This window comes from Panthera pardus, unplaced genomic scaffold (genome assembly GCF_024362965.1).
Source record: "Panthera pardus isolate Hobbes unplaced genomic scaffold, ASM2436296v1 HiC_scaffold_24, whole genome shotgun sequence".
Lineage (NCBI taxonomy): Eukaryota > Metazoa > Chordata > Mammalia > Carnivora > Felidae > Panthera > Panthera pardus.
The window spans coordinates 44,568,983-44,587,782 of record NW_026526810.1 but is presented as its reverse complement, the minus strand read 5'-3'; the positions used below and the strand labels follow the sequence as shown (position 1 = coordinate 44,587,782).

Here is an 18,800-nt window from a genome sequence, read left to right as displayed (position 1 = left end):
TCATTCTGGCCGAAGAATGTCAGGGGTGAGTAAGGCCACGAAGGCAATCCTCCCCTTTCTGTGCATGTGGACACAGCCTCAAGGTCCCTCTTTTTCCTTTGCAAGATGCCAGGGCCACCTGCCGTTGCACGTTCACTCACTCTGTCCCTCCCTGTGTGCTCGGGTTTTGCGTGGGAGGTCCTAGTCCTAAGGTACCTAGATGTCATCGTCAGAGCACCCGGTGGGGTCCCTTCACAGAGCTGGCTTCTCAGCTGACAGGGTGAATGTGTCAAAGACTTTTCCTGGACACACAAAGTAAATCTTGCTTCTCTCCCAGCTGGGGCATGAGAGCTGCCCCATTGGTCAGCAGACAAGGAAAGGTCTGTTTCTGTTTGTCCTCAACCAGCATGGACAAGGAGTCCTTGTCACTTGGCAAGGAGGTGTGAACCCTGTGACTGAGCAGTATCATTCCTCTTTGGCAAGGGAACTTCTGAGGCAGGCTAATCTGTAGAATCATCACAGGCAATCAGAAAACCATGTGGTTGTACTTAAAAAGCATCAGATTACAGTGGAGCATAGAACCTAAAAAGTCCCAGTACCTCCTTACTGTCCACCCACACCCCTTCTGACCAACATTCCAGGAACACAAAGCTTTTACTCGGGCACCTGACCTCTTCAGTGTGTAGCAGACTGCCAGAGTCATGGGTCTTCTTCCTTCCAAGAAGGAACTAAACCATCTGAGTCAAAAACATTCAGCTACAGGTCCTGCCACAGGGGGAAGGAAAGGGGCAACAATTCTTAAAAAGGTGACTTCATCTAGATTGTATTTGCCTGATATTTCAAGTTTCTGATGCAAACAAATGGTATGTATGTTCCAAAGATAGGACCAGTAATTATAGAACTCTAATTTGCTATGAAGATTCTACATCTTGGGGCACCTGGGTGGCTCAGTCAGTTAAGCATCCAACTCTTGGTTTCAGCTCAGGACATGATCTCACAGTTTCGTGAGTTTGAGCCCCACATCAGGCTCTGCACTGGCAGTGTGAAGCCTGCTTGGGATTCTCTCTTCCTCTCTCTCTGCCCCTCCCCTACTCATGCTGTTTCTGTCTCTCTCAAAATAAGTAAAATTTCAATAAAGGAGATTATACATCTTTTTCGAGGACTTTGTCTCCTTAGATTGATAAACAAAGGATTTTTAGTCTAGTGGTTTTAACTCTTCCTCCAAAATACTACCTTCATAACAAACTTCATGGGACAGAGTTCAATGCAAGGGCAATTGTTGGGTGGAAATCACACCTTTAGTCTAAGGAGTTTGAAAAGAATGCGTGCAGAAGCCCATTCCACGGAGGTACATGGGAAGGTACAGAGGGAGAACACCCACCACATGCACAAGAGGCTCCTACCCAGGCCTACTATCCCCTCTCCCAGAATCTTCCAGTCTCATGTGAACTGACTAACCCAATGAGGGCTGGACACTGGTGGGATGGGAGGGGCACTTAGTGTGAGAGCTTGAGGAGAGGGAGGAAAATTACTTCCTGGTCAAAGGACAACAGAACTGAGGCACTGAGCCAAAAACTACATGCTCCATCCACTCTGTTTGGTTCTCTTCTGCCCTAAACTTCAGGTACCAGAGAGCCGAGAAATTACCAGTGTACTGTTACCATGAGTCTTTTGGAGAACATGAAAATGGACATTGTTAGATCATGAACTGAACGCGTCCTCCAAAAATTCATATGTTGAAGCCCTAACCTCCAGTGTGACAGTATTTGGAGTAGGGCCCATGGGAGGGGACTGTGTTTAGATGAGGTCATAAGGGTGGGACCCCATGATGGAATCAGTACCCTTCTAAGAAGAGGAAGAGACCAGAGCTCTCGCTCTCGCTCTCTCTCCCTCTTTCCGCTGTGAGGACACCGCAAGCAGGAGGCTATCTGCAAGCCAGGAAGAGAGCCATCATCAGGAGCTCAACCATGCTGGCATCCCGATCTCAGACTTTCAGGACTATGAGAAAACCACTTCCTGTTGTTGAAGCCATCTAGCCTATGCTGTTTTGTTATGGTGATGGCAGCTGACAAGATAGACGTGTATATATATGCCAAGCTTTAAAGGTCAAGAGACTGCACATTTTCATAGAAACATTTTTCACTATATGTTATTTTCTTCTTGATGTGGATATTAACTAGCATAACCAAATACATGCCGCTACCAAGGATCACTTCTCATAATTTTGTCGAAGAGATACACATATAAACTAACTTTGTGTTTGGTAAGTAGAGAAACCTGTCACAAAACTTCTATGGAATATATTTCCAGAGAGAAAGCCAGCACCATTGGTGCTTAATGCAGGCAAGTGTTGGGAGGCAGGAGGCATCCTTTCTGTTTAACATATCCAGCTCCCTCAGGGCCCTATGTGACTTGTACCCTCTCTTCCCACACACACATTTTCTGGCCTCATGTACCACCCCTTGTTTTACTCATTCCTCTGGATATATTGACTTGATCTTTTTTTTTTTTTTTTTTTTTTTTTTTACTATTTTTCAAACACCTCCTGCCTGAGGGCCTCTGCACCTGCTGTTCCCTCTACTTTTGAATGTTCTTCCCCCAATACAGGCACAACTCACCTTCTCAGCTTCAGGCCTCTGCCCACCGCCACCATATCAGCAAGGCTTTCTCTGAATGCTCTACACAAAGACGTACAGCCCCTCTGTACCCCCTACTCTGCTTCAGTTTCCTTTTTAATAGCCACCACCAGCTGCCAGAGCCCATAATTACTTATTGTGTCTCCTCCCCTCCACTTCCTTCCCCTAGAGCATAAGCCCCATGAAGGGCTTCCTGTCTTGCTTTGTTTGCTGCTGTTTCTCCAGAACCTACAGCAGGGCTTGGCACATAGAAAGAACTTGGTAAAAATTTACTGAATAAAGGAAAACACATAGAGAATGCCTTTCCCCCTCCTCTACTGTTGCAAGGGGAAGAAGTTTTACTCTTTAAAAGCCAGCCCTGGAAATCCTTGCTTTCTTCTCCTGAAACCAGGTCTCCCCGGTGGGCCCAATGTGCCTGGTGCTAAGATGCAGAAGCAGGGTAACCACAAGACTCTCTACTCATGACTGTTTGAACACAGGAAGGTGAAACAAAGCAGCGGCTTACACTAACTGAGGATCTCTCGTTGCCCACCGCTGTGATCTGCACGTTGCCCAGATGGAGGATGGCTGCTAGGATCTTAAAAACATCCATCTGAAAATCTTCCTTGAAACCTGAAAAAAAATTTCCAAATTAGGGTTACTGCATTTCTTCTCTTACTTCACACTAGTAAGATAAGCACCTGAATTCTTTCAAGACACTCTAGTGCCATCAGTGCCAAGATCTGAACTTGAAATGACACAGACGTGAATTCTGCAGCCCTCTAGGTTTCCCCTTTTGGCATTGCTGCTAGAAGTTCAACACAAAAAGTAACATGCAAGTAACCACTTCATGTCAGTTTCCTGAGAGAATCAGCTCTCATTTATTCGACGTGATATGCTTCCTTTATTTTCATTGTGGTTTTTTTTTTTTTTTTTTGGTTCACAAGCTCCTTGAATTCTTCTTGTGGTGGGTGCTGGATGATTCCATTTGCCTCTGCAGCCCCAGGGGGCTGAACCATCTGGCTGAAGGCAATGGGGTCTCATGCCCTCTGGCCTCTGGTTGGGTGTGACCAGCGAGGACTGTTGGCAGGAGATCAGAGATCAGGAGGAGAGAGGTACTAGATAGGTCATCCCTGTTTCTCTCCCTGCAAAGTTGCCTCAGGCTCTCAGTGTTGCCAACTGACAGGTCATCACTCCTGGTCTGGTGATGACTTCCCCCAACCCTACTTTCTGGCTCCAGTGACACCACTGTGCCCAAATGGGAAAAAGCAGTGAACAGCTCTGCTCCTGACCCTGGCTACTTGCTGCCCCTTATAGCTCCCACAGATGTGTCCACATCTTTGTAGTTGGTCCCTTCATAGATAAACCCTCCTTCTTTTATCTAAATTTATGTGGGCCCTGTATTTCCCACTGGGACCCTGACTGCTGTAGGTAGCATATAAATTATGAATATATAATATACTCAGTCACCATAGGTCATTAGCACATTTCCTGGAGCCAAAAATAAACCTAGCCAGCTACTAGGGAGGATTTTGTGTCCAATGTCTGCAAATCACCATGGAGAACCTGCCAGTTGTGAGCAGGGCTTTGCTAGGTCAGGACTCCAGGGCAGGAGTAGGGTGGGGGGTGGGGGTAGGCACCAGGTGGTGCATCAAGGAGCTTGGAGATACTCTAGGAGTGGGGGGGGGGGGGGCAGGCTCATTCATGTCGATATCCATGCTCCCTGGTCTGCGTGGGAATGGCAGGTGTGATCACCTGTGACTCCCCCCACTCCCTCCAAGCAAAAAACAGCAGGTCCTAAATGCTGAGTAAGAGTGGCCACAGCCACCCTCTGCTTCTCCCTTGAGGACACCTGCACTATTTCAATAGCAGCTAGGTCATGTTCTTAAATAATTTCAGAACCTAGACAGTCTTCTCTACTTCAAAGATTAAACAAAACCAAAGGTGCAAAAGATTTCAAACCAAAAATATGTGGAAGGTTCCAGCTCAGCCTGAGTCTAGGCATTGTTGCTGCCTTCTGTTTAGACTTAATGCTTCCACTAGAAAGACAGATGTGTCTAACAGAAATAACCCCCCACCCCCCGTCCCGCCCCAGGCCGCTACCAGGACAAGCATCAGGTCAGTGAGGAGGAAAAGCAACTAAAAACACGCCATCTGGGGATCTTCGTTTTGGCATTCCCCACTCACTGTGTGACTGATCCATAACTAAATCATTTCACTATTCCACATCTTCCAGAATCCACGAAAGTGAACTAACTCCAAAGCGAGGATGTGAAGGAGAGGACTTAAGACCTCAGTGAAGGAATTCTCTTTAGTGAGGCAAGGTCATGTGAAAGTGTGGCTGGCCTGAATGAGACTTCAGTGAGAAGCACAACAGGCAAGGATCTTGAGCCTGAGGTCCAGGCCAAGTCTGACTCTTTCCAGGGTATTCATTCTGTCAGAGAGTAAATGGTCAGGCAAGGATAAAAGGGTTAATTGAGATCAGAAGAACAAAGGAAAGGAGCTTTTGGTCAAAGTACATCCCCTTCTGCTTTATCGGGACATAAATCCATGACCAGCTAAGGTGTCTCAGGAGCAGAACTGGAAGGAACTCTGTGCCAGACCCTGTCTCCAGTACTTTCCATGTATCATCTCATCTAATGCTTACAACAACTATATGAAGTGAGCACCATCATGGTTCCCATTTCATAGAGGGGGAAACTAAGACAAAGAAGGGTTAGGACACGCTGAGCATCCAAGCAGTTTAAGGCCAGCGACCACTGCAATATGTGAAAAGACCCGTGGAGTTCATGAAGCCATCCTAGCTACATCCCTTTGTGGACCCTAAACACAGAGGACCCTGACAACCCCATGCCAAGCAAAGAAGTTTGAGCAGACTTCAGAGAACCATGTATGGGATGTGTTGTGAAATGTATGCGCATATTGAACTTAGATGACCTCACTGCTTTCTCCATACTAGCTTCATAACTAACCACAGCAATGGGCAAATCAACAAAGTACTTATTTAGCAATTACATTTTTAAAAAGGGTGGTCTGACCAAAGGTGCTATAAACCTACATATGATTCAAGTTAGGCAGTCTGCCCTTGAGGAGATCTCCATCTAAAAAAGAGAACACTGAGACCCAAACAAGAGAACACAGCAGTGAGACAAGCAGTATCAACAAGGCACACACATTATTAGGAGAAGTACTGCTGTTTAGAACTTTCCGAGGTGATGGAAATGTTCTGTATTTGTGCTGTCCAATAGGGTAGCTATTAGTCACATGTGCTTAGGAGCACTTGAAACATGCCTAATACAACTGAGAAACTGAATTTTTAAGGTTATTTCATTTCATATTTTTTTAATATTTATTTTCAAGGGAGAGAGAGAGACAGAGTGTGAGCAGGAGAAGGGCAGAGAGAGGGAGACACAGTATCTGAAGCTGGCTCCAGGCTTTGAATTGTTGGCACAGACAAGTCCAGACATGAGACTCGAACTCATGAACTATGAGATGATGACCTGAGCTGAAGCTGAATACTTAACAGACTGAGCCACCCAGATGCCCCGAAGGTTATTTCATTTTAATTTAAATGAAATGAAAACAGTCACTTGTGGCTGATGGCTACTGTGTTGGATGGCAAAGGTTTAGAGACCCTGAAATCAACATGCAGAATGAGGTATTTGGTTGTGCGTGGGGGGGGGGGGGGGGGGTAACAGGATGATGGCAAGCTCAAAGTTACAGTGAGGTCATCTGGTTCCACTCCACAACAGTGAATGCACCTCTGCCATCTGCTCAAATTTCTTTGCCTGGCACGCAGTCATCAGGGAACTTCCTTGGTGAGACACACAGGGGCGAAGCTAAGATAGCTTCATGAAGTCCATCCATGAATCTTCATATACTGTAAGAAAACTCTAAGGAATCCATCAACTATGCTCACTCTACCATCTAGGACAAAGGGCGGCAAATGTTTTCTTGTTAGGCTTTGCAGGCTGTACAGTCTATCACAATTCTGCCACCACAGCATGGAAACAGCCATAGACCATATTTAAACAAATGAGTGTGTCTATGTTCCAATAAAACTTTATTTACAAAAACAGACAGCAATCTGCTGACCTCTGGTCTAGGACATTTTTTAGTGATTCATGCAGTGAAGTCATGCTTTCATTAAATATATACTGATCTTGCATACTGATATAGCATGCCATAGTTCATAAACCACTTTAGACATTATCTCTTAATCCTCACAGCATCCCTAACAGCTACTGGGACGGGTGGGGGTGGGTGGGCGGTGGCTACTCTCCAAAGATGGCCCCAGTGCATCATCTTCCCAGTGTTCACGTACGATACAGTTCTCTCACCATGAGTTATGAGTCTGAGCTGGCCCTGTGACTCACTTTTAACCATTAGCACATGGCATTAGTGATGCTGCTTTACTTCTGAGGCTGGTTAATAAAGTCTTACAGATTTCACCAAGCCTACTGTAACCAGCTCTGGGAGAAGCTAGCCACAACGTGCACAGTTCATTTACCCTGGGACCAGCGTGCTGTGAGGAAGTTCCTGTGGAGAGAGAGAGATGCCTGCCCAGGCCCCAGTACTTCTAACCATTCCAGCTCATAGGAGAAAGAAGGCTTCAGAAGATCAGGCCCCTACCACCGGCACAGAATAGTCCCCAAATGAGAAGTATCCAGCTGAGCCCAGTCACCCCAGAATCACAAAACATAATAATAATGGGTCATATTAGGCCACTAAGATTTGGGGAAACAGCAATCGGTAATTGGAACAATGGGGAAACTGATGCCCAGAAAAAAGTAAGTGATCTATGAAAGGCCACAGACCCATCTTATGACACGTGAAAAAAATCGGAGCAAATACATGATGATAGATAATTTACTACTAAATTATGAGGTCTAATGGCCAAGGCACAGCTGATCAAAGGAGACATTCACTGGGCTAGCATCTTTAAGTCACAGGCTTGGTAGAGAGTAAACAGGTGCAGAGTCCATCACATTCCTGGCATTCTGCCCACCACACCAGTCACAGGCTGAGAGGGCTCCCTGGAAGGTCAGGGGAAGATGGCCCCAACCTCCTTCCACCCCACCCACTTCTGACACCGGGCAGCCTACACCATTAACAGCCATGAGAGACAGTAGATTGTTTTACTCTATCTCCCCACAAGACTTTGGGGGCTTTTTCAAGACACCCACGCCAGGTGTGTAAGGCTGGGTGGGACAAGGTGAGGCAAGCTGGGTGCCAGGGGCTGACCCGACATTTGTGTCACCCTGAGAATGAGTACCTGAGTGCCTTCTTCAAGTCTGTGCTCTAGTCGCCTCTCCTGCCTCACCCTAGTCCTGGACCCGATAGTGTGGATATTTGTGAAAACCATCTGATTTGTGTGAGGCAGTGAAAAAAAAAAAATTGCTGCTGCTGGTCTCCAATGATCAGGGAAGGTTTCATGGAGAAGGGGGTATTTTGCTCAAAGGATGGCTAGGGCTTGGACAATAGCAAACAGAGATTGAGGGCAGGCTGTGATATTTAGCAAGCACTGGCTACATGCTCAGCCTGGTGTCAGAGACTTCCACGTACATTTCCTTACCAGTTATCACGAGAGCCCTGTGGGTAAGGAATATGGCCATTCTACAGATCAGGAAACTGAATCTCAGAAAGGGCAACCCCTTTAGAGTCCTGCCAACTAGATTTCAAGTCATGTTTATTTGACCCCAAAGCCTACTCTATTTCTCTTGTATCATTTTGCTGTGAGGTGAAACATTATAGAGCTGGGAAGGAGTGTCGGAAGGGTAGAGGTGGGAAGGAGGACAGGGCATGTGGACCAAGGTCCCACAGGGGCCGTGCCAGAGTGAGGCTACCTGATCCCTCCTCATACACGATGTTCTCTCTCAATGGAGCACATTATAAAAAGATGAAATTATGACTATAATTATCTTAAGAAAATGTTTATCAGTACCCAAAGTGTTTATCTTATTATACAATACTTAAACTGCCCTTCTCCTTAATGCATTTGGAAGAGGCAAAATCAGATCGTTAATTGTGCTTAGGAAACCAACCAGTTTTCATTCACCATTATCCAAATCTTGCCTATTTTTCTGATACATTTAACCTGGAACTCTTTGCCTTTTACATTTAAATATAGTCAACCAAGCCACAATAATGAAAACAAACTGGTAAAACAAATACTCTCTGTGAGATGTAAAAATGGCCTGTTGTCTCAAACCACAGATCGGAAGCTTTGACTGGCAGGTAGGTGTTAAAGTCTACACTGATACACTATGGGAAAGTGAATGATAATTTTTATTATCAATGTCATTTGATAGACACTTTCCAAATGTGAGCTCCATGTGGGAAAGGCAAAGTGGAGAAAGACCAAGCAATCCAAGATCTTGTTTTCTATATAAAAATGTCGTTAAGACTTCTCCATTCCCCTGTGGTAAAAGGGGGGAAATGCCCCGTCCACCTCATAAAGTGCTTGTAAACTAAACAAGCTAATACAGGTAACAAAGTGTTTAGGATGGTGCGTGGCACTCGGTAAGTTTCATGTAAGCCAGTCTTCTCCGAAGTCAGCCCAGAGGAGCTTTGGGGCAGCCACTGGAGCACAGCCCATGTTTCTCACCTGCAAACCAGCGAGCCTGAGGGCTAACGAGTTGATTTCTAGATCTTTTAAGGTTAAAGCATAGGCTTGAATGCTTGGCCTCCAAATATATTCTGACTGGCTCATCCTAAGATTAGAATTTATTAGGACTCTTTAAACACATGCACCCTGGGCATCCCTGTCTTTCCTTTTTTTTAAAAGAGAAAATGGCCACACCTTGTTCAGGACACTTCAACTTACCCAGCAGTGTGAAGGTCTTCTGAGTCTCTACCATGTCTGCTCTGTCATTCACACCCTCAATGACAGTACTGCCTCCCATTCTTGTGTAATTAAATTCCTCTGCACTCCCTGAAATCAAAAGATTGTTAATGTCTGTGACACATACATGTGTACATATGTGTTTATCAGAAGCAAGGCAGGAAGCTCACACGTAATGCGCTGTGGTAAGCACCTAACACACAGGAATGCATTTATTCCTTAGAATTCTACGTTACAGACACAGAAGCCAAGGCTCCGAAAAGTGAGGCAGGGCAAGAATTTAAACACGGGCATGACTAAAAAGCTCATGGTGTTTGTTCCCGTATCCAACCATTTTATACAGCTTTACTGGGGTTTATTGAACACAGAATAAACTCTACATGTTTAAGATGCGTAATTTGATGAATTTTGATATATGTATACCTTGACATAATCATCACCACAATCAAGAGGATAACCATATGCACACCTAATATTTGAATAGTAGGTGACTGTGACCCTTCAGAAGGCTCTTTCACATTCGCTACTCACATTCTGTGACAGGCATAGGTATTATCTTTATGTGAGATCTGAAGAAATTTACTGGACAATTCTATCTACCAATATAGCACAGACAACCAAGAGAGGAGAGCTGTGACAGCACAGGAGTCCACTGTTTGTGCTAAAGGACAAAGAGTTCTGCTGTCCCTGCAGCATAATTAGTCAGAACTATAAATAATAATGACCTTGAGTCATCAAGGAAGCTCAAATTATGACAGAGGTACTCCGTCTCAGAAGACAAGGAAATATGTCTTACATGTTGGAAAAATGGCTACCCAAGGAAGTTCAGGTAAAGAAAAGCATAGGGGTTTACAGCACCAAGTCCCAGTGGTCAGGAGGCCTTATTCAGGTAGTTCTGGCTGCATGATCATGAACACCCATGAGCTTTGAAAAAATCCCTGGAGTTGAAGGTCTCCCCCACCCTGCCCCTCCATCTATCTCCTTAGTTAGAGGCATCAGCTCCACCCCTAAACCCAAGGATTTATGTCTTGGAACAGAATATTTCTTTAAGTGATACTACTCTAAGAAGAAATCAACCTAGAATTTAATCCCCTACATAAAAGGGACAGATACTTCCATACATCACCACCACGTACCCAATTTAAGATGTTTAAATTCCGACTGCTGCGCAGATGCACAGAGCTGGTAAAAAATGTGGTAATTTCGTTCATTTTCTGACTGTAAAATAAAGAAAAATCCTGAAGTTATGGCAACCCTTTACAGTAAAAACATGAGGTTTTCAGGGAATGGGTCTTAGACGGCTAACGTGGACTGACAATTCTGCTCTCACAGACACCAACACTTACATGGGTTTCTTCTCTGGTTGATAAGTCTGTGAGCAACTTGCTGCCCTCTGCTGGCTCACTGGCAGAGGGAGAGCTGCTGGCTCATGATTGCCTTCCAGACAAGGACCCCAGAGAAAATGCTAGTAAATGAAAACACTCTGCGAAGTGAGAATAATGTAATTTGTACTAGGTGAAATTTTTGTTTTGAGAGAGAGAGAGAGTGAGAGAAAGAGCTAGCAGCGGGCAGAGGCAGAGAGAGAGAGGGAGAGAGAGACAATCCCAAGCAGGCTCCATGCTCAGCCTGATGCAGGGCTTGATCCCATGACCCTGGGATTATGACCTGAGCTGAAATCAAGACTCAGATGCCCAACAGACTGAGCCACCCAGGTGCCCCTGAACTAGTTGAAATTTTTAAGAAACATCCTGCAACATAAGGCTTACTGTTACTCTCCTGGGCCAAAACTAGGAGAATTTTCGCCACTTTACTGACGGAAGGGTCTTTCTCCTAACTCCCCACCCCCCACCCCACTAGCTGTAAGCCCACTCCCTTCCTGACAGAAAAGCCAGTCTAACATCTTTGTCTGTTTCAAGCAGTTTCTGTGTTCTAGAAAGAGAAACTTGATTGCTAAACACTAAGGATCTTTTAAATGCCCCAAAATTAAAAATCATAATTCTTCCCTTTGGTGGAGTCATATCATTCCACTGATATCGCATCTATCCATCAATTTTTTGTTTTTAAGAAACAGAAAAAAAAAATAAGCCAAAATGCAAATGAAAGATAGGAAACTCTATTCTTCAAGTCACAAAGCAATGTAGGTTGTCTAATGAGTATGTAAGTGTAAACAGTACTTTAAGAGTTGGGAAAAAGTAAACTTAACTAATATTTTTATACTTACTTGAAAGACAACTCTGGATTTCTCCAGCAGGTAAGTTCTCATGTTGGCTCCTATAATCTGATTTCTCTCATCAAAACTGATTTCTGTGTATTTCCCAAACCGACTACTGTTGTCATTGCGGGTGGTCTTGGCATTTCCAACAGCCTACAAAACAGAGAACCCTCAATAATGTTAAAAAGATCTTTGCTTAATAAAATCCAATCCTGTATGCTGGGATAAGGTCTGTTTAGCAGAGGAAGGTTGGGGGGTGAGGGAAGCAGCCCAAAGCTCAGAGGGGACATGACACATCCTCTACCTGCCATTCAAGGCTCTCCTCCATCTTGCTAGGAGACACTGAGCAGGATTAGAACAAGCACAGGTTCTGATGTTTCATGGTTCCTAGGCTCCTGTTTGTGTAATGCTAGAAAAGTGATTTCATCTTTCCAAGTCTGGATTTCTTATCTATAACACGGGAATAATACGCAGCTTGCGGAGTTGGGAGGATCACCACATCCATGCCCCAAATATTACAGATGCTCAATTAAAAGAACACATCATTCAAACTTTATTTCTTTCCCTATCTCTTACCACTTCTCTACCCAGACCTTCCACTCAACCAAAAAACTGCCCTCTCCCATTCTTTCCATATTCTAGGCATGACTTTTGCTTTTTACTTCTACTCTTGAATTCTGTCTCTTCTCTGCCCATCCCCTCCCCCTTCCTGAGCATTTTTCATCTGAAGTACCCTTCTCATGCACACATACTGTACTTCCTGCCCAGGTCATCATGCTTTCTGACAACACATATTTACTGAGCACCTGCTATGCACCACGTCCTTGGGTGACAAAGGTGAACCAAGAAGACATGGTCCTGCCTTCGTGGAGCTTATAATCTAGGGGATGAGACCAACCTTAAACAAATAATCACACAAATTTACCCACTGGGCAGTACCTCTGGACAACTTTTCTACTGCTATCTTAGATTGTGGTTTATGTTTCCATTTATTTTTTTTAAGTTTATTTATTTTAAGAGAGACAGAGACAGCTTGAGTAGGGGAGGGGCAGAAAGAGGGAGAGAGAGAATCTGAAGCAGGCTCCATACTGTCAGTGCAGATCCCAACATAGGGCTCAAACTCATAAACCGTAAGATCATGACCTGAGCTGAAGCTGAACGTTTAAACGAGTGAGCCACCCAGGCGTCCCTCCATTTAACTTTAAACGTGTTTATGTTAGAGGAGTCTTAAAACTTGGGGACTGGGGCTTATTCTTTTCCATTACTTCCTATATTATCTGGTACAGGGGCTTCAACAAAATAGGCCTGATAAACATTGATGATTTTGATTTGAGAAAACAGAGAGAAGAGATCTAGGAATCTAATGGTCTTAATTTTTTGCAATGCTTCCAAATAAATTTAAATCAGTCCTTTTCCCACTTTGCAAAGCAGAGCTGGCCTTTGATCATCTCCTGAGCCTTTGCGATGACGCTTCTTCCTTAAGGGCTGTCTCCTTGCTCCTGGGTGCCATGAGGACTGGTCTTGTTCACACTGCTCTCCCAGTCAGAGTTGGGCTGGTGGATCAGCTCTCAGAGAGGGAAGCAGAAGAGCCTTGATATGTGGCATTTGCCAATTTATAAAGTGTAAATATTCCCACCGTGACTGATGTTGAACTATCAAAATTTTAATAGTCAGCTTACCAAAAAATTTCTGAATATTTAACAATCAGCTCATAAAACTTGGGGTCATTGGCTGAAGAACACCAGTGGTCTCAGTGCACCAGTGGTGTCTGTGGTCAAGGAAATTTCCTTTGGTATATAAATATAGACACAGGACTCCTGAAATCTGATTTCTAGCCCAGCAGGTTGAGGAGAGAGCCTTAGCAGGGTAGTCTCTTCTTCAAGCTCCTTCAAATCCTATCAGAGAACAGACTTTCTGGCCCTCACTTCTATGGTCTTTAAAGCCGAGGGATTCAGGTTAGCCAGGGAAACATATACACAAACCAATCCACTTCTCCATTATTGCACATTGCTGCCTGTGACCCCACTCCCCACCTCCCGCAGGGTACACACCTCAGTTATGGGGTTCGATGCCAGAACCTTGTCCTCCACATGGGCGTTACTGCTGGACTTGCTGACGGTGGCGAAGTATCTCATGGCGTAGCGAGCAGACACTGTCTTTCCAGCACCTGACTCCCCACTTACAATTATTGACTGATTTTTATTGTTTCTAAAGCAAGTAAATTAAAGGATTTTTTAGATACTGTTTTTTTTCCTATTAAAAAGGTAATATAGACTCAGTAAGAAAAACACAGACAAGGGGAGAGAAGGTAAACTTTGTTTCATTACTCTAAGGTAACTACTTTTTAACATTCCAGTGAATTCCCTTCTAGTCTTTTTTTCTATGTGATCAAGCTAAACTTTGTTTCTTGCCCTGTCCCCCATGTTGAGGGTCCCCCAAGACCCTCTCATGTCAGTGACCCACCAGGAGGACTCACAGGACTCAGTACATAGTCATGTTCATGGCTAAGATTCATCACACCAAAAGGCTAACTCTGCAAAGAAGAAAGGCACATGGGGCCAAGTCCAGAGGAAGCTGAGCGTGAATCCTTAATTACTACAGCAATGAATTATGACAAGACATGGGAAGTGCTGTCTACCACAAAGCTCTTCAGAGATTCAGTGGCCAGGGTTTGTATTGGGGGCTGGTCACATAGCCAGAGCATGTACCAAAATTCCAGATGCCCTGAAGGAAGGCAGGTGCTCAGCATGAACCACATCATCTACACAGTCAAGGTACAATGAACCTCTCTCCTCAATTGGATAATGGTGGGGAACTTCCTAAAATCCAAGTTCCCAGAGGCTAGTCCTACACCAACCTTGCAAGCAGGCCTCTAAAGAAAGCCATCTTGGGCCCAGGTCAACTCCTCTGTATCCCCACATAAACATAAAACATTTTAAAGGCATTATTTGGAGAGCAATTATTCAAAACATGCTTGGGAACATAGGTGTTCAGTAAGCCCACATGCTGGAGATCTTTAAAAATGTATTCAACTTGGGGGTGCCTGCGTGGCTCAGTCAGTTAAGTGTCCGATCTCAGCTCAAGTCATGATCTCATGGCTTGAGAGTTTGAGCCCTGCGTTGGTTTCTGTGCTGACAGTTCAGAGCCTGAAGCCTGCTTCAGATTCTGTGTCTCCCTCTCTCTCTGCTCCTCCCACATTCATGCTCTGTCTCTCTCTCAAAAATAAATAAACATTAAAAAAAATTTTTAAAAATGTATTCAACTTCTCGCATCATAAGGTGATAGCAGGACTGTACTATAAAGCTGTTCTATGTATCCAGCACTGCTTATAGATACAAGGCACTCCATGAATACTTTATAAGGATCCTCATTTAAGCCTCACAAAAATCCTATGCCACATGTATCTATTTTTATGGAATGATACAACAATGACTCAGAAAGGTAAGGTGACTTGACCCAGGGCAGAGCACCTCCCTGTGAATGCTGGGAGCACCTTAGAGATGGAGTTCCTGCCCAAAAGAGCAAGACTCTGAGGAGATCAGTGACGGACACCTACAGTGTCCCCCGCCAGATAGAAATGGAGCTGGGCTTAGTAAAGCTGGGCTATTCTGACTCCCAGGTTAGTATCAGCAAGTCCAATATAAACCTACCTTACGTTCAGTTCTATCACATTTAGACAGACAGGCCTCCAGAGAAAATGGACTTTTCAAGTTGAAACTGGCTCAGCCCGATAGCTCCAGTGAGTTCATACTGTTGATGTACAGGAGCAGCCCTGGCCCATCAGGCTATGAGCCATGGACCTTAATTGCAGAGTGCCTGGAAGACTTATAGGGAGCCAGGGCAAATCCTAGAACCACGGGTGTTTTTCAGTTTGGAGGAAATTTGCTGTAGCAGAGACCAAGGTAACTGGTTATTAACTGGTGAATCTCTATCCAACATTCCTCCTCCCCTCCTTCTTAGAGACTATGCCCCAATTTTCAGTGGGAACACTGCTGTGCATATAAAAGACTACCTATTCCAACCTTACTTGCCGCCAGGCATGGCCCTGTGAATAGGTCCTAGACCAGCTGTGAGCAGAAGTCTTTGTGGGGCTTCTGGGAAGTCTCTTTAACCAGGAGGGGCACATACTTCCCCTCTGACACTCTGGTGCCAACAATATGGAGGAGATGGCTAAGTATTAGCTTGCCTTCAGGATGAGGGTCTCACTCCACGGACAGAAGATCTAAAAGGCATCCAGTCCCTGATGACTGGGAGAGGTGCCATGCGAGTTCTAAAATGCCCACCAGCCTTCTTGGTAGGAGAGAACCACACACACCACCATTATTTTTTCCTGATTATAAGCAGTGGAACGTAGAATGGGTGCTCTCTGAGTGTCTGGCTCACAGATGGAAGACACTAAAGCTGAGGAAACTCAGATGGTTGCCTAGATTATGTAGGGTCCAGATTCTGTGCCTCAGGTTTCCATTTATGAAATGAGGGCAATGATGGTGGCTCAACTGACTTCACAGGGGTGTTGCAAGACTTAAAGGAGACCACTGTCCGGAGAGTTCTTTTCAAACTGTAAAAGGATCAGCAAAGATAAGATGGTGTTTCTATTCTTCATTCATACCTTAAAAATTTTTTTTTCATGTTTATTTATTTTTTGAGAGGGAGAGAAAGCAAGTGGGGTAGGCCCAGAGAGAGAGGGAGACACAGAAACGGAAGCAGGACCCAGGCTCCAAGCTGTCCACACAGAGCCCGATGTGGGGCACGAACTCACGGACCACGAGATTATGACCTAAGCCGAAGCTGGACCCTCAGCCAACTGAGCCACCCAGGTGCCTCTCTATTCTTCATACTTTACAGATGAGGACATTGAAGCTGAAAGAGGATAAAACTCCAAAGCTCTTACATCTAAAACCTGTGCTCATCCATCGTAACTTTTTGCTGGGCTAGATGGGGAATAAAGCTTAAACATCTCACAGTGGAGAATAAATCAATATTCCTCCAACCAAACACAGTGCAAGAGAAGCATCTGCTATTCCCAGATTGGTAGGTTTGACCTTTGACTACTGAGAAGGAAGAAAAACCAGGAAACTCGGTCTAGACAGGTTCCACATACAATCATTTGCTACTCATTAGTCTGCTCTACCAAGTGCCCTCACTCTCTGGTCGCATGGTCACCTTTAATGAGACCACACCAGATGTCTCCCCTCCACTGTGAGGGCCCAGCAAATGCAGGAGTGTTGGGAGAGTAAGAGGAAGTCCCACCCAGTAGGCGGCTACCTGGCCATCTGCTTGTACGCCTCTTCAGCCACAGCAAATATATGTGGGTCCATATCGCCCATGTTCTGCCCGCTGTAGGCATGGATGATGGCATCTCCGTAGATTGGCAACTGCTTGTAAGGATTCATAGCCACCAAAATGATTCCTGGGGAAAGATGCCAGATGCAGCGCTGAGGTTCTGACCGTCACCCATTTCTCCAGGGTCTCTGGAGTAAGCCCAGCTCCGCCAGTTATTAAACCTGCCATGTGACTTTGGGCAGATCACTTAATGCTCTGAATCTCAGTTGCCTACAGATGCCACCCACATTTCTGGGCTACTCTCAGAGTTGGATGAGATGACGGATGGGAATGCCCTAAAACTGAAAGGTTTTGTAATTCTCAGTGTAAATATATGATAACATCGTTGCCCCAAGTAAGTAATAAATGTATCAAATCCAATGAGAAACTCAAACACAAGCTTTACCCAGATATATTTTTCTGGGAAGTCTGATATCAATTCTTGATGAAGATTCTCCCCACCTGTAGACACTTCTGTTTACAACAGACTCTTGAAGATCAAACCTCTGTGCTTGTTAGATAGAAATCTGGGCAAAGGTGTAGCTGTGAGTACACATTTTGGCAGAAGTCAACATTTCTAACATAAACACGATATAAAATGTCCTCAGGACACCCTAGACAGCAAGCACCGTGTTTCCGGGTCATTCCTGCTCTCCTAGAATCGCTCTCCTTACCACTGTAGGTGTAAATGAGTTTGGATTCTGCAAAGCGGATTCTGAGATTGTGAAGCACCGCAGGTTCGTGGAGATAGCTGAGGGCTGTGAGGTCATTCTCACCCACGAGGATGTCAGGATTCCGGAGTGGAGGCAGAGATTCTGGATCAATGGAATAATCCAGCTCCTGTGGACAAAGAGGAAATTAAAGTTCAAGAAGTAAAAGATCCTTGGTGTTTCTATTGAACTCTAGTCCTCTGTCCTACCTACCATGTGTTTGGAGTGGTCCCTGACACTCTGAAAAACAAACCTATGTGTAGCAATGAGAAAATAATCTCCACGGCTGACTCTTGGAAAGCGGGAGCCAGGGGACGAGGGTATTGGACATGGGCCCTGGGGTAAGTCACTCGCTCTTTCTGGGCCTCTCTTCTCCCATCTGTGAAAAGACTGGCTGGACCAGACCAGGGGTCCTCAGAGCTATAGGACCTCACTGAAGCTTCCATGAGAGGTACAGGAAAGCCGTTGTGGGCAGGGACCTGGGCACACCATCCTCATTGCTATCACAGGGCTCCACTTGTATGCAGTTTAGATGTTGAGAGCCACCCAAGTTTTTGTCTGAAAACAGGGTTCTGCTGGGTGGTGAGAAGTGTCTGAAGGAGCCCATGTGAGTGGTGGTGACTCTTTGAGAAGATCCATGTTCTTGTAACTCCTGTCTGAGGGCTCATGCCCCCCTTATAAGGCTGCCTGTTCCCATTACCCTCAGCCCTGGGCTGGGTAACTTGCTGGGGATGGTCTCTTGTCTGGTAGACTTCACCTAGCATTCCCAAAATAGGTGCCTGAGTAGAAGGGAGAGGTTAGCAAGCCTAGTGGTGCTGACACCACAGACGACTGGGCTCCAAATGGCAGAGAACCATGGGACCTTATGACCACCTGTTCTAACTTCCTTTACGTTCATTTCACAGCTTGGGGAAGTGACTTGATCAAGGTTATCCAGCAAGTTTGTTTTCCTTCCACTTTCCCAGGCCGCCTTCTTTCTGATACCTGGTCTTGAACCAGCTCCACAAAGTGACCTGGCTGTCCCCTCGCAAGTGCCCACTATGCACACCCTATGCCATGTAGTCAGCACTCCTCAAACCTGCCTTCCAAGGAGGGCATGAGTACCCTAATTAACAGCT

General features: G+C 45.1%; 1 protein-coding gene across 1 annotated transcript in view; it reads right to left on the bottom strand.

The window, feature by feature from the left end:
- Positions 1-18,800, bottom strand: part of MYO5C (myosin VC) — a 103,547-nt gene that overhangs the window by 69,295 nt on the left and 15,452 nt on the right. The window contains exons 3-9 of the mRNA XM_019442094.2: positions 17,647-17,812; positions 16,916-17,060; positions 13,702-13,858; positions 11,660-11,803; positions 10,575-10,656; positions 9,421-9,528; positions 3,121-3,227 (exon numbers count right to left, since the gene is read on the bottom strand). Coding sequence (XP_019297639.2) covers positions 3,121-3,227; positions 9,421-9,528; positions 10,575-10,656; positions 11,660-11,803; positions 13,702-13,858; positions 16,916-17,060; positions 17,647-17,812 — 909 coding nt within the window. The remainder of the gene's footprint in view (positions 1-3,120; positions 3,228-9,420; positions 9,529-10,574; positions 10,657-11,659; positions 11,804-13,701; positions 13,859-16,915; positions 17,061-17,646; positions 17,813-18,800) is intronic.